Source organism: Osmia lignaria, chromosome 2 (assembly GCF_051020975.1).
Source record: "Osmia lignaria lignaria isolate PbOS001 chromosome 2, iyOsmLign1, whole genome shotgun sequence".
In the NCBI taxonomy this organism is placed as follows: domain Eukaryota; kingdom Metazoa; phylum Arthropoda; class Insecta; order Hymenoptera; family Megachilidae; genus Osmia; species Osmia lignaria.
The window spans coordinates 12,131,914-12,147,019 of record NC_135033.1 but is presented as its reverse complement, the minus strand read 5'-3'; the positions used below and the strand labels follow the sequence as shown (position 1 = coordinate 12,147,019).

General features: G+C 37.7%; 3 protein-coding genes across 6 annotated transcripts in view; 1 reads left to right on the top strand and 2 right to left on the bottom strand.

Annotated features, from left to right (window-relative positions):
• Flo2 (flotillin-2) overlaps positions 1-15,106 on the top strand; it is a 67,527-nt gene that overhangs the window by 48,076 nt on the left and 4,345 nt on the right. The window contains exons 1-7 of one of the 4 annotated variants that reach the window (XM_034330099.2): positions 9,433-9,568; positions 12,901-13,197; positions 13,281-13,513; positions 13,742-13,861; positions 13,946-14,160; positions 14,409-14,592; positions 14,708-14,854. In XM_034330099.2, coding sequence (XP_034185990.1) covers positions 12,918-13,197; positions 13,281-13,513; positions 13,742-13,861; positions 13,946-14,160; positions 14,409-14,592; positions 14,708-14,854 — 1,179 coding nt within the window. In that variant the 5' untranslated portion in view covers positions 9,433-9,568; positions 12,901-12,917. Of the gene's footprint in view, positions 1-9,432; positions 9,569-12,037; positions 12,262-12,900; positions 13,198-13,280; positions 13,514-13,741; positions 13,862-13,945; positions 14,161-14,408; positions 14,593-14,707; positions 14,855-15,106 lie in introns of those variants that run through there. The other 3 variants (XM_034330096.2, XM_034330098.2, XM_034330097.2) reach the window with 3 other exon arrangements.
• Positions 1,951-5,871, bottom strand: LOC117606978 (glucose dehydrogenase [FAD, quinone]). The gene is made up of 7 exons (XM_034330082.2): positions 5,797-5,871; positions 5,655-5,711; positions 4,067-4,512; positions 3,501-3,936; positions 2,931-3,327; positions 2,543-2,825; positions 1,951-2,462 (listed from the first exon to the last, which is right to left on the bottom strand). Exons 3-7 carry the CDS (start codon positions 4,472-4,474, stop codon positions 2,082-2,084), a joined length of 1,905 nt encoding a protein of 634 aa, XP_034185973.2. The 5' UTR covers positions 4,475-4,512; positions 5,655-5,711; positions 5,797-5,871; the 3' UTR covers positions 1,951-2,081.
• On the bottom strand, positions 7,066-10,651 carry LOC117606982 (glucose dehydrogenase [FAD, quinone]). The gene is made up of 4 exons (XM_034330089.2): positions 10,283-10,651; positions 9,408-9,635; positions 9,091-9,261; positions 7,066-9,022 (listed from the first exon to the last, which is right to left on the bottom strand). Exons 2-4 carry the CDS (start codon positions 9,601-9,603, stop codon positions 7,521-7,523), a joined length of 1,869 nt encoding a protein of 622 aa, XP_034185980.2. The 5' UTR covers positions 9,604-9,635; positions 10,283-10,651; the 3' UTR covers positions 7,066-7,520.

Genomic DNA, 15,106 nt, shown 5'->3' with positions numbered 1-15,106 from the left:
AGAAAGAAATGTACTGATCTTGATCCATCAGCTGAACAATGATATTATATAAAAGAAGTATATAAATACTAGTCGTAGCTAGTATACATTCAAGTTTTACTTCCTGCATTCGAGTGTAAGTTATACATACAAGTTTTGCACAAGTTTTGCAGCGGTTCGTTTAAACCGGATTTACGAGGTATGGTTAAGGTTGCTAAAATTAACAACGAATTTCCATTTTGCAATTCCTTGCACAAAACTCGCTTGTTATCCTTTATCGTGAAAAGAGAAAGTACAATAATTTCAGTAATAAAAATTGACTTGTTTATCGGTGTATCTTGTAATTATTGTGAAATATATTCGATTTATAATAGCGTTTAATTGTTTCATTTTATGAAAAACGAAGATTGATATATTGGAATTATCAGTATTATTATTATGACCATTACCACTATTATTGTTATTGACCCTAATTTGTTACATTTTCAATCTTTCTGTAGAACTAATCTACATTTTCAAATCAGAACTAGGCATTAATATTTATTATCTGTTATTAATACATATTTGATAAATAATACCCTGGGGTATTACAGGTAATCCTTAGATGATTGCGTTTATCAATCCAAAATTGGATAATATTTTAATCGGTAATACCTATTTTATAATACACAATGAACAGTGAAAAAAATGAGGAAGAAAATTTCGAATCTACGACAGGAATTTAATTTATTACATCAAAGGTACGTGAATGCATAGAAGATTAAATTTTTCTTGGAAATATGTACGATAAGAAACACTGAACTTTGATTATGAAAAGAAAAAAATTGAAATTTTGCACGTTTTGAGAGCTACATATCTGGTTATTATTCTTTTCTTAAGTTTCGTCGAATGACGAGATTTCACTCAAGTTTTCTGGTGTTAAATGACTTTTATCTTTCATCTCATCGTAACATAATTCAAAAATCGTGCAAGCACGCCAAGTATTAGCGATGGAGTATATCGGATTGTACTGTTGCACAATTCTCATTTAACGGTGATTTCGTGAATAAAAAATTTAAATTAAATTACTTTACGTCATTACAGGCCTTTTACGTCAATTACGATACACTTAGTCAGCGTTTCAAAGAATTTTGTACAATAGTGCTATCTTTGGAACTTTTACTTTAAGTTTCCCTTACGTAAACTCTAGTGAATCGTATCCTCGAAATTGGTTTACTTCGCCAATTACTTTCGTAAATTATCGTGAAGTTTCCTTCGTTCTTGCATTAACTTTAATCATCTATACAACTCGTTCTTCACAGGTTCTTCAACACAGGTTCACTTGTTAAACATTTTCATTCTTAAAGCACAATTCCACCATTCCACCCACTCAGCACAAACTAGAACCATTACTTCTTTCATAGCGATCACGTATCAAAGACTTCAGATGTATAATAGCACCGAATCCTCTTTCACAAAATGAACAAATACAAAGAGCACTGTTTGAAAATAAAACACCATGATTTCGGATCACAATGATTACTGCAGATATTTCTTGAGTCTTACCTGCTGCTATGAAACAATCCACTTTGGTTATTTTGTGATTGCGACACTGGTCTCTCTCACTCGGTCACTTAAGCTGGCTGAGCAACTTATGCTAGTTTTACCAGAAAAATGAAACATATCGCAGTTCACATTTTGGATATACGTGATGGAGTGAAATACAAGTGGTGGAAGAGACTCGATGGTGTGTAAATAATTTTGCTTTCTGCGATTCCATTCAAGATGAAGGGTTTATATATGAGCCACTCATTAGCTAAATTGATTAATTCCACAAAATAAAAAATAGAGCATCTGATAAAATTTTTAATAATTCATTAAGTGGAATAATCACTTTGATTTTTGAAAGGCTCATATATCTTCTATTATGATAAATATTAACCATCGCTGTAATATATCTAATCAAAGCTCTAGATATTAATGAACACCAAATAAAACAATAATTTGGAGTTTATTTGGTAATGCTTTTACATTTTTACAAATAGTCTCGTTTATATTTGATCGACTATCGTGCGATAACAAAAACAAAAATACAACAATTTTGTTGAACTTTGATGTTCAATTTAGGAATCATTTTTTCGAACTTTCCAGTCTTCTTTAATCATATCAGCAGCCTTTTCGGCGATCATGATCGTCGGTGCATTCGTGTTCCCAGAAACGATATTGGGCATGATCGAAGCATCGATCACTCGTAGTCCAGAAACACCGTGTACCTTTAATCTAGGGTCCACTACTGCCATAGGATCACTGGAAGGTCCCATTTTACACGTTCCCACAGGGTGATAAATCGTGAGCGTGTAATATCGTGCTAAACACTGCCAATATTCGCTCGATGGGTATTTATATTTTTCACACCCGGGAACCTTATTCGGATTTGGTCGAGTCTTTAAAAATTTCATTGTTGGCGTCTCGATCATATCGTGTATGAATTGAGCTCCTTCAGCCTGTAATAATTAACAGCTAATGTAAAAATTGTATCTAATTATTGTAAATTATTAATTTTTTAAATATAACGTTTCCGTACCAAAACTTTGAGATCGTAAGGGTCGTCGAAATAATTTGGAACGATTATGGGGTGATCATATGGATCACTCGAACGTAGCTTGATGTATCCCCTGCTTCGAGGTCTCAGTAACAACGGAATAATCATATACGAGTCCTGATATAAAACATTTTCGAACATTTTCCAGTAGAAACTGTCCCGAAGATTGCTATCCCTCTTTCCATTTAGTCCACCGTCTGTATTGTCAGCAGCAGAAGATATTAATAATTGTACATCAGGATAATCATCTGATTGGTTCGCAAATCTGGAAACAGGATTTATTTATTGAATAAATTATCTATTGCTTATGGCAACTTTTCAAAAAAGTATTTTTAGTAGTAATATTTTTATTAAATCTAATGTTACTTACTTGGTTTTGATGAAACCCGTTCCTTCGGATATGGGTGTCGAGTAGAGTGTTCCTTTATGATTAATAGCAAAATCTTTGAGCGATTTCAAGTTGATGGTTGTCCGAATATTAAAGCAGAAATTGTCGATTGTAGTGTCGTTTTGCGGCTTAGTAACCTGATAATTTAATCCACCTATCGCCGCGTGATCCTGGAGATTGTTACCTACACCTGGCAAGTGATGAACCACAGGAATTTCGATTTCCTTTAAATGATCCTCTGGACCAATTCCAGACAGCAATAATAGTTGAGGTGAATTGATCGAACCACCTGATACGATCACTTCACGATTTACTGTTACCGTTCGAAGCATTTTTCCGATTCGAAATTGTACACCATAAGCAGTTTTGGATTTTCCATCTGTAAATTGAGTAATAGGTATCAAATGAACGATCTCGAATAGAAGGGTAAAAAGTCATTTTGACCTTTAATCTTTTGTGGGACTGTGGTACGTATTTGTACCACCTTTTTGTTTTTAGTTGTTTCTTTAGTTCGGAATTATATGTGCCCCTCAAAGAGTTAATAGAACTCACCATTTCGTATCAAAATCTTCTCTACCATTGAACGAACGCTGATATCTAGATTCTTTCTCTTCGAGGCTGGTCGAAGGAAAGCCTTCGCGGCGCTGCATCTTAATCCATTCCTCACTGTGCCAGAAGATAAGGTAAATCCACTTTGCGTGTCTGCATTCAAATCCCTGATATCGTATCCCATCTCAGTTCCTGCCTGCACCAAATAACGGGTCACAGGCGTGGTATACCTAAACTTTTCCACTGTCAACGGTCCACCTCTACTATGATAAGAGGAGTTCTGAAACTCCTTGATATTTATGTCTTCGGACTTCATAAAGTAAGGCAACACGCTCTTGTAATCCCATCCTGGATTACCCATGCTTTCCCAATTGTCATAATCTCTTCGGTTACCACGAATATACATCATCGCGTTCAACACACTGCTTCCACCTAACACCTGAAATATTCCCATTAATTGCCTTTCGATTTGCAATATTATTTGATCGATAGTACTGCAAAAACTTAATTATTGTGCCCAGTACCATGCAATTCCATAAGTCTATAAATTCAGAAAATGAAAAATATACCTTGCCTCGTGGCCAGTTGCACCTATTATCATTCATCGCCTTGCAATAATTATCCGAAGGTTCAGTTTGATATTGCCAATCCAACGGGGTGATCTGCAGACCCGCATACACGACAGGCACATCCGACAGGTCTGGTTCGTCCACGCCAGCCTCGAGTAAAAGCACCGACCAATTTCCATTTTCCGACAAACGATTTGCCAATACCGAACCAGCAGAACCAGCCCCAATTATCACGAAATCGTAACTGCTATTAATTTTCGTTAAGGGAACTGGTCTTACTCGGTTAACGCTATCGGTCAGATCAGGCCTGTACAGACCTATAAGAACTCGTAGTACGATCAAGAAAGTTAGTTCTGGTCCGTAAGACAGAGCAATTCGCATTGCAGAGATTCTACCAACATCTGCCATTCTTCTTGATTGATTGATTGATCGATCTGTAGAAGATACTGAAATTGTGGAAAGTTAAGAATTGTATAATTATGCACTTAATTATTTGGTTAATTGTATTCGAGAAATTTCATCAAAATCTATTCTAGGTATTTAAAATATTTGTTGACGGACCGAACGATGTTTCGTCAACTGCGTCGCGAATGTTTGTCGACGCTTGTTTAGCCAAATTAATTTTGAAACAATAGTTTTAAGTAATTCCGATAATCGAATAAAACGTTAGACCGATTGCTCTGTAAACTCAGAAAAGTCTATCGAAGTGTTGTTCCGCGTTCGAAAGTCACTGTTTTTATTCTTTCGATTTTTCTCGATGAGCGGGGAGACTACGCTGATTGGCCTTTTTCGAAAACTTCAACTTTCCAATCAGCGCATCCCTCAAGCACCGAGTCCGCTCTTCCTTACGCCCTTAGCGCGATTTCGTCAGGAGAGGGTGGAGTGGTACCTGTGGTACCGGAGGACCTCGAAAGTTCGACAACGACGGGGTTTTTCCATCCAGGTTGGCCTTCGAAGGCCCCGTACCGTTAGATGACCGTTGTCAAATTACCCTTCGGAAAGACTCAATTTATGACATGTTTTAGCCATTGAGACCGAAACGAAAAAATAAAACTCTAACTCCATTGTTGCAAAAAGGGAAATTACTATTGCCGGCAATATTACAAGGTTACTCAAAAATAGCTGTACCGTCGCGAAACCGTCATAAATTAACTTTCGAAATCCTCGTACCGCGTGTTCCTCGGAACGGAACAATATTTGTAATTGTAATTAACAATAAGAAGATAATTCAAAAGATAAAAACAAATTACATCAAACATTGTATTACAATTTGTGCATTCCTTTGTCAGCAGAAACAAATTGCGTGGAATTGTTTATGCAAGATCAATCGTTTTTCATATTCATAATTGTTTATGCGTTATGAAATAAATCTTGGATGTATTTTTCTTTTGTATCGATTTCCCTGTCGTGTTCGTTATCGTGAACTGTTTATTCTCGTTTAATTTTACTGTTATGCTTATTTCATTACTGTTGAGTCAAGTAAAGTTGTTGAGAGAATTAAAATAAATGCTCGATCGTGAATAAATTGGAAAAATAACAATTATAGAAATATTTCTTTTTCAGTGAAAAGAATAATTATTTTCTGTACCTTAATTTATGAGGAGCCCTTTTCAGCAAATTTATATCTTCTTGTAGTTACAAAATTCTGAAATAATATTCAATCCATCAAATGTAATCACACACAATGAGAAAGAAAAAATTAATTATTACTGAAATCAATCGCTTTTTACCACTTATATACTAGCTGCTATTTGATTTTTTAAATCTTTCAAATACAATACCATCAATCAACGTTTGATATTCAACTTTGTCCATAAATAAAATTATCTTGTACCTTGTTTACAAGATTTAAATGTCTATGCATTAGCTTATCAGTCTGGCTTTTAACGATGATGATTAAGTTTGTAAGAATTATGTACAAGAGTTGACTGTTTAAATAAGAACGACCGAAACGTTAACGTTAACACTTTAATTACCACGCCAATCATCAGTAACTGACACTTAACTTTCTGTTCAGACCACGTCAGTCTTCGGTGACAGACACTAAAGTTTTGCAGGGTCAGCTGTTGTACATTTCCAATGTATACTTGCTTGTCTGATTGAAATCAAAGCGAAATGTTGATCAAACGTGACAGGAAGAAAATTTAAGAGGGGGATCGTAAACGACAAGTAAAAACCATGAGTTGCCTCTTTGTAGTAGGGGCAAATTAATATTTATAGTAGAGATAGTAAATTAATGACAAATGATTAGAACCTCCCAACAATTGATGAATAAAAATTAAAAGGATTGAAGATTCCATTTATCTAAATTTCTAATAATTTCTAATAAATAAAATAATCACACTAAAGCCAGAAGGATTCATGAATAAATAAATAAACATTTTACTTAGAAAACGTTATTATTAAATAGATGATTATTTATTTTATTATACTAAATATATATAACACTTAAATGGCGAAATATGAGTGTAATAAAAAAATGAGAATTAGCATCTATAATGAGAATGAGGGGGAAACTTCCGAAAGCCCCCCCCCCAGGTGGATGAGAGTCTATATATAGGGGTTTTAGCACACGTGGAATTGATTGAGTCTAATTACAGAGCTGGATCTCTAACAGTTTCAGAGTTACAGGTAACTAGTAGTTAGTCCGTAAATTAGACTTAACTAGAGATAATTATCACAAATGACGTCATAAATTGATTCCCGAAGGCTACTCCATCTAATCTAATCTTTTTTTTTTTATATACGTTTTTTTACAGTTAGGTAAGTACGCGCGGAGCAGCCCTTTTCGCACTATTCGGCTAAGGGACGCCCGGGCAGTGTGGGACTCGTACCACCCACGAGGGGTAGCACCCTATCCACTAAAACTCCTCCCCCGCGTGGAGATGTATTTCGGAAAGGCCACCCCTCACCCACCCTTGGGCAGCCAAACTTCGAATTTATCAATTAATATATTACTCAATTACTAGAAAGTTTGGCTGCCCTAGGGGGGAGGCCTTTCGGAAGTACACCCAGAATGAGATTAGGAATTTCGAAACAAATTCCCAAAGATGTTTAATGAAGGTGACCTAGTGAAAGTAATCTAAGCCTTTAGATGAAATCTGTATGGTTACTTCATACCACCGTCGACACTTGTCCAGCCTCATTTTACAATTTCTATACACTATGAATATTTACAAACCTCCTACTTTAATTACAGTAGCCTCTCCTTATATTGCCGCTTTTCCACTATCATATTTCACTTTTTCTCTTTTTCAAACAAGAACTTGAACACAATTATAACAATTATATCTCATCATATTTCTATTTCTAATAATAGAAAATTTCCACTCCTGCAGGTCTATATTTGGCAATATAAGAAGAATCTACAGTAGTTCACAGAACTCTTAATTTCACAACAGAAGAAAACACAGTTTTAAATCAGATCACTGAATTCTGCTTCACTGATTTCCCGTCAACCCCTTCCTCGTCTTTTCAACCAGAATTCTTTGATCAAATCAGATCCCTTCTCGCCGATCATGATTACCGGTGCATTTGTATTTCCACTGACGAGATTTGGCATAATGGACGCGTCGATCACTCTCAGTCCACTGACACCATAGACACGAAGTTGAGGATCCACCACAGCCTCTGGATCCCAATAAGGACCCATTTTACAGGTGCCTACTGGATGATAAATAGTCGCAGAGTATTGTCTGATCATGCATTCCCAGTAAGGATCACTGTACATGGGTATATGCTGGCAACCAGGGAATTGTTTCGAATTTAGCTCACTGCCAAAACGTCTGAATGCTGCAGTTCTACTCAAAGCGACGCTTATTTTAACCCCCTCCACTAGCGTGGCCACGTCTTCAGGTTCTTTAAAATAGTTCGGATAGATAAGTGGATGATCGAAGGGATTCTTGCTACGCAGCTTGATGACACCTTTGCTTTTTGGCCTCAACAACATAGGTATCACGCTCCACACGTCCCTGTCGTTGATGGTCCCAAAAACAGCATCATAGAACCTCTTGGTAAGCCCGTGAACTTTTCTGATTTGTCTACCTCCGTCAGAGTTCGTCGACCCTGATATGAAATGCAGCTCGATGTCCGGGAAATCATCGGAGGCGTTCACGTACTTGGTGTTAACAAAGGCCAGACCTTCGACACCTCCTAGCACGGTTAGAGGACCATCGCCAAAAACGGCGTACTGCATCACTGCTTGCACATTGTGCAATCTTTTCTCCACTACAGAGATCTGCTGATTCACCATGAACGTCAGACCACCTAGACCAACGTGGTCCTGCAAGTTGTGACCGACCCTGAGGTTCTGGATCACTGGGATCCCCTGTTGCAGCAGATGTTCCCTGGGTCCTATTCCTGATAGCATCAACAGCTGAGGAGAGTTCACTGCTCCTCCCGATAGAATCACTTCCTTTTTAGCCCGGATGCGGAAGATCTTCTCGTCCCTGGCGAATTCAACGCCGTAAGTCCTCTTTGATTTCGGGTCAATCAGGACCTTGGTCACGTGCGCGTGCATCGCTATGTGCAGGTTCTTGCGCAGTCTGGCTGGCCGAAGGAAGGCCTTGGCAGTGGAACATCGGCTTCCTCTTCTGATCGTACCTTGGGCGATCATGAAGCCGGTGTGCTGTTCGCCGTTTATGTCACGGTTCTCGTAGCCCATTTCTTGGCCAGCTTGAACGAACACCGCAGCCAGTGGGGTGTGCCAAGGTGCTTCTTGGACAGTTAGGTAACCACCTGTCGCGTGGTACGGTGTGCGAGCTAAATAAGGATTCTGGTTGTCTTCGGACTTTTTGAAGTAGTGGAGCGCATCTCTGGAGCCCCAGCCTGGATTCCCTTGCTGTTCCCATACGTCGTAGTCTTTTTTGTTACCCCGCAGGTACAGCATGTAGTTGAGGACACTGCTACCGCCGAGGACCTTTCCGCGTGGCCAGTTGCAGCGGCCGTGTTCCATTGCTGAAGAAGAATAACAAATAAGAAAATTAATTATTCTATTTATAAAATAACGTAAAATAATTATTTACCTAAGCAAAATCCACTGTCTGGTTCGGTCTTATATTGCCAGTCTAGCTGACTTAATTGCAGATAACCGGCGAGAAGAGGAACATCAGAGATCTCCGTTTCGTCCCCTCCAGCTTCGAGAAGGAGCACGTTCCAGTTTTCTATCTCGGACAAGCGACTGGCTACCACGGCTCCTGCGGCGAAAGTTGACAAATAAAATACCATAACAATCAACGTCGGATGTTATATTTACAATGAATTTTAAACAAACGACACATTTCACTTTTGACGTATTTTATTAGATTGTTGTACATATAGTGAAAACAAGAAATGTACATACCTGCAGAGCCAGCTCCTACTACGATAAAATCGTACGACGGCAGTAGTACTTCGGAAGGAACGTTGATCGGCGGACCTTCATTATCCATCACTTCGTATTGAAAGTAAACGAGCGCTGCTGCCAGCACCGGAAAGAACCATGAAAGTCCACTCGATGCTGAGGTCAAGCCACTCGTTAGAACGCTTTCGATACCCATCTTCCGTTTCTAGAATTTTCTTTATAGATCTCCTGCAATATTATATTTGCGATCAATCATTCTGTTCGATAAATTTTAACTTTTTTATAAGTTTCCAAAAAATTCATTGCATCTGCATTTCCTATTTCTTATAAATGCAACAAATGCTTTTACTAACAAATTATTATCACCACGTTTTCCTAATTATAGATCATCAGAAGGACCTTCTTGGTCGAACTGTCTTTCGATACTGTCGAATTGTGTCCGATCCATCGCATCGCATCGCGTAGAAATCGGTCGAGGAAAAGCCAGCGACCAAGTACACGTGGTTCGTAGAATAAACGCGTGTATGAGAAGAATAGTAATGACACGTGAAACTTTCAGCTGTTAAGTAATTCTTTATTAACGCGGGCAGTATGCCCGCGACGATTCTCACGTACCCCATCGTCGAAAGTATCGTGATCGTGCATAGAATTTCGCAGAAACGCATGAAATCTATCTTTGATTAATTTCTATTTTATTTTATTTATATTATTTAATCCTTCTACATAGAAAGTACATACTTTATATAAAGATCTAAAGAGAGCTTGATTTATTATTTGATTTAGTTTTAAAACAGACCATGTATTTTGTGAAAGATAAATACTTGGCGTTTGATTAAGATTTAATGCATTTGAAAAGGAAAGCTGTACTTGCTCACCTACTTTACGAGAGATAGTAGTCTAGAAGCTTCTCTTTTAAATAATTAATGCACTTAGACGTTCCTCTGTCGATCCATGCTTCCAGAAACAGGATTTTCATTCAGATATTGCTTTCGTCTCGTTGATCCTCAGCCACATATTTTTATATGATTCATCACAGTATTCAAAAAAATGTTTTATACCTGTTCTTCGAAATTTACATTTTTAATTAATTTTGTAATCACCAGTTTTGTTGGGTCTGTTCCTTAGTCTAACTTTAAAATTTAGAAAACTGCTATTATTAGACAGAACACTGAGCACTAGTTTTAGAGCACCATCGATTTTTTTTTTTTCTTCAAGATATTTTCTCCTTTTCTTAATCTGTCTATACAAAATTAATATTTTTCATTTCCACTATTATTTTTTCTTTATTGAACTGATTCATTCACAATAAACACAACTGGTCCACTATTTTCTTAACAAGATAAATATTTTTCTTCGTTGCACATGATATCATGATACTAATAAATTTTCCCAAAATTAACGGATGCTGGTATCATTGGTATCACAGCTGGTATCACAGGCGTTCTTTCTTGAAAACGACAAGGTATCGCAGAGTTGGTGGTCACCGAGAAAAAGAGGACCGTTCTCCAGCCTCTGTTTTTCCCATAAAGGAAAACTATGGTTCCACGTTACGATTCAACAACCGGCTGAAGGACGGTGTAACACTGATCATGACCTTGCTGTTGGCACGAGTGTCAGCATGCTGGATTCATCGAGATTGCAGTAGAAACGAACGGGTTAGGAACCTTTCGAACACGCCGCATAACGGTCAGCCATATTCCCCTCTCTTCTACATCGTGCTCATTCTTACAGCGTTCATCTCCGCCTCAGCTTCATCGGTTCGGTGACACACCGGCTATCGTGTAATAGAAATGGAATTTTAAGAAGGTGTAATAGCGAACATACATTGAAAGACGGAAGTATTTGTCTAAGAATGTATGTTCTATACTTCTGTTATGGGAGTTGACCTACTTCTTATTAACACGTTGTCTGGCTTGGGGATCAGCGGTTGCTTTACCTCAAATTTAATGTAATTAAATAATTACCAGGAGGAGAGAGAAGAAAAAAATCGAATAGCATTACTATTATCTAAACTAATAATATAAGGTAGAAGGAGAAGACGCTCGTCATTTGCATTTGATCTCAGGTGAACCCTGGAGAACCTTGAAGAATTAGAATATACCTAACAATTGTTAGAATTACAATGATTTTCTAATGTATCTGCAAGTACAGTTCTCTCGTAAACATCAAATACTATTGCGTAAACTGTGAATAATTTGGTCGTAGAATAGGGTGAGTGAGTGGAATATCGAAGAAATGTTGTAAACGGGATTCGGGTCACCGTAACTTGTGAATAGAGGATTCCTGAATATCGTTCAAACATTCTAATCGCGCGCTAGCCTCATCAATAATTGTCTCCTGGAAGTTTACGAAACATTTGGCAAACTTCACAGAAATAAAACTGTGAAAATCCTGTTAACTAAATAATTAAATACATTTACATTTTTTGCATTATTTCATCATATATTCTAGCTTGTGTCGTCATTTTTGATTAAACTTCAAGCTTTATGTCGTGAAATCAAATCAGACGCAACACCCTAATAATAATTCATGAATTGGTATTTAAACGTTTCAATAATTTTAGTTATTTTAGTTCTTTATTCTTCGTCATTATTTGATATTTCTTCGGCATTGTCTTAATTTACGTTTTTAATCATTATTTTTTCCAGAATTTCGTGTTCAATCTGTGAGAATGAAACCGTGTCGATAGTAAATTAGTCGGCGATGATGCGCGTTTACGATTGAAACGCGACAAAATGCGAGTGATCGCTTTCAAAATCGGTAATGAAGAATTACGTGAGACGCGTCACGTTCGTGGCGGACGAAAGGAGGTGTTCGAGGAATCATTTTTTTGACGTCATCGAGCAAAGTTACGGTAAAGAACGACGTTGTCCGCTATATAGGAACGACCTACTTACCGTTGCAACACCGTTGCGCTGATATATCGAACTTAACGACCATTGAATCAGAAATTCGATCATGATTCAGGAAAAATTTAACAAGAAATACTGGAGAACAGAATTTTCTAATTTTTTATCCTTTTGTAAACGATTGAAGTTACGCCCGTTGCTTAAATACCGCCGTCTAAAAGAATAGCTAACACCAATAGTAAGAAAAGAAGAAAACGTGATAATAATAAGGTTGTTATTTTAATAAAAGTATAAGCTAATATTTTAAATCTTTATTATCCTTATTATTTTTTTGTTATATACAGGATGGACCACATAAAGTGTTATAAGTAATTTTCTTCCATTGATCATTTGGTATAAAATAAATTATTCGAAGATAATTGCTATGAAGTCAAAAGCATCTTACCAATTTAAAAAAAATAAAATGACATATCGTTTTTGTATTTATTTACAATTATAATAATATTTAATATTTATTTGCAATTATTTATTTCAAATACCCGTTTTTCCCAGCTTTCCATTTACTAAAGTGTCAAGGAAAGCTCCAAAAATTAAAATAATTCCCGTGAACTCTTATTCATTAAATTTCTTATTTTTATTCGCAGGAGGATGTTGCGGGTTCATGAAGAAGAAAACCATCGTGGGTGGTTACGCGTTCACTTGGTGGTTCGTCACAGATGTCCAACGATTGTCTCTCGAGGTTATGACCCTGAATCCCGTCTGCGAGAACGTGGAAACCGCCCAAGGTGTGCCATTAACTGTTACCGGGGTGGCACAATGCAAGATTATGAAGGCTGACGAACTTCTGCACACTGCCAGTGAACAATTTCTGGGTAAAAGCGTTCATGAAATTAAATCCACGATCCTGTCCACCCTCGAGGGTCATCTGCGTGCAATATTGGGTTAGTAGTATAAGATCTAGATATTATGATTTTAAAATTAAGAGTAAATCATTTGTATCGATAAAATTTGTTAATCTATCCAGGAACACTCTCGGTGGAGGAAGTGTACAAGGATCGGGATCAATTCGCGACGCTCGTAAGGGAGGTCGCCGCCCCGGATGTCGGTCGGATGGGCATCGAGATCCTGTCGTTCACGATAAAAGACGTCTACGACGACGTTCAATACTTGGCGTCGCTCGGCAAGGCTCAAACAGCGGCAGTAAAACGAGACGCCGACGTTGGCGTCGCCGAGGCGAACCGCGACGCCGGAATCCGGGTACGTTTGTACGGCAATGTCTGCAGAATGAGTCGTTCGTAACAAGAAATCCACAGGGTGCTTAGTCTTTTAGAATAAATTCGGTTATTCTTGAACGAGAAGTCCTATAGCTCGGAAATTTTTTGGGCATATATTCTATACCTAGTACTATAACATATATTTTTTCAGAAGTTTTCGCATTTTTATTAAATTTAATTTAATTATCTCCTGCTTCAAATTTGCGTACAGGAAGCAGAATGCGAGAAGGCAGCGATGGATATAAAATACAACACCGACACAAAAATCGAAGACAATGCCAGACTTTTTCAACTGCAGAAGGCAAACTTTGACCAAGAAGTGAACACAGCTGTGGGTTGATATTTTTAGACTCCGTACATGGGTTCAATAATATCGATAATGTTATTGACTGATTAGCAACGATTCTATCTTTAGAAAGCGGAAGCGCAGCTGGCCTACGAGCTTCAAGCAGCGAAAATCAGGCAACGAATACGAAACGAGGAGATCCAGATTGAGGTAGTTGAAAGGCGTAAACAGATCGAGGTCGAGGAGCAGGAAGTTCGTCGAAAGGAACACGAGCTTCAGAGTACGGTGCGACTTCCGGCTGAAGCTGAACATTACAAAATGGGAAAAGTGGCTGAAGGAAAAAGGTAATTAAAAAAGAAATTCATCTTATATCGTTTAAAAGTTACTTGAAAATGAAACAGGTATCGTGCTCGTTTCTGAAGAGGACCGTAAAATGTCAATGGGTTAAGAGTCGATCAATCGAACGAACACCCAGTAGTGTTCATTTAGAAAAAGAAAATCAGGGCAGAATTAGCTTGCACCGAGGATAAATCAATTGGTTTATTTGCTATTTCTAGCATCAGCATGTTTTAACTGGTTTCATCGTTTTTAGAACGCAGACCGTGGATGCGGCGAAAGCTGAAGCTGAGAGGATTCGATTGATCGGAGAAGCCGAGGCTCAAGCTCTAGAGGCGGTTGGAGTAATGGAAGCTGAACGTATGCGGATGAAAGCTGCCGTGTACAAGAAATACGGCGAGGCTGCTATTCTGAACATTGCTTTAACCGCTCTGCCAAAGGTAAACTTAGTCCTTCCTTCAGTACAGTCGGAATTTATCAATTAAAAAATATTCAAAATAAGTTATTCCTTCCATGTAGAACTATACTTTAAAATATTTTTATTTTTTTGCTTAGATTGCCGCGGAGGTAGCAGCACCATTGGCGAGAACAGAAGAGATCGTTCTTCTGGGTGGAAACGACGCGACCAGTGGAGAAATAACACGCCTTGTGGGGCAAGTACCTCCAGCTGTTCAAGCACTGACCGGTGTAGATCTTTCAAAAGTATGTTCGAGAGGACTTCGTCCTCTTAGAAAGCGTATACAGATAAATTTCGGTGCTGAAAGTACCGTAAATTTGAATAAAACATTTGAGCAAGGAACAGTGTACTATATCTCGATTGGGATATCATTAGCTTCTTTAAAAAGATAAATTAAATTTTATAAAATGATTGATACACACTCTATTATACTTTGAAATATTCAAACAACCTAACTTGAAAGCTAGAACTGAACCTTCGCGATTTCTTTTATTGAA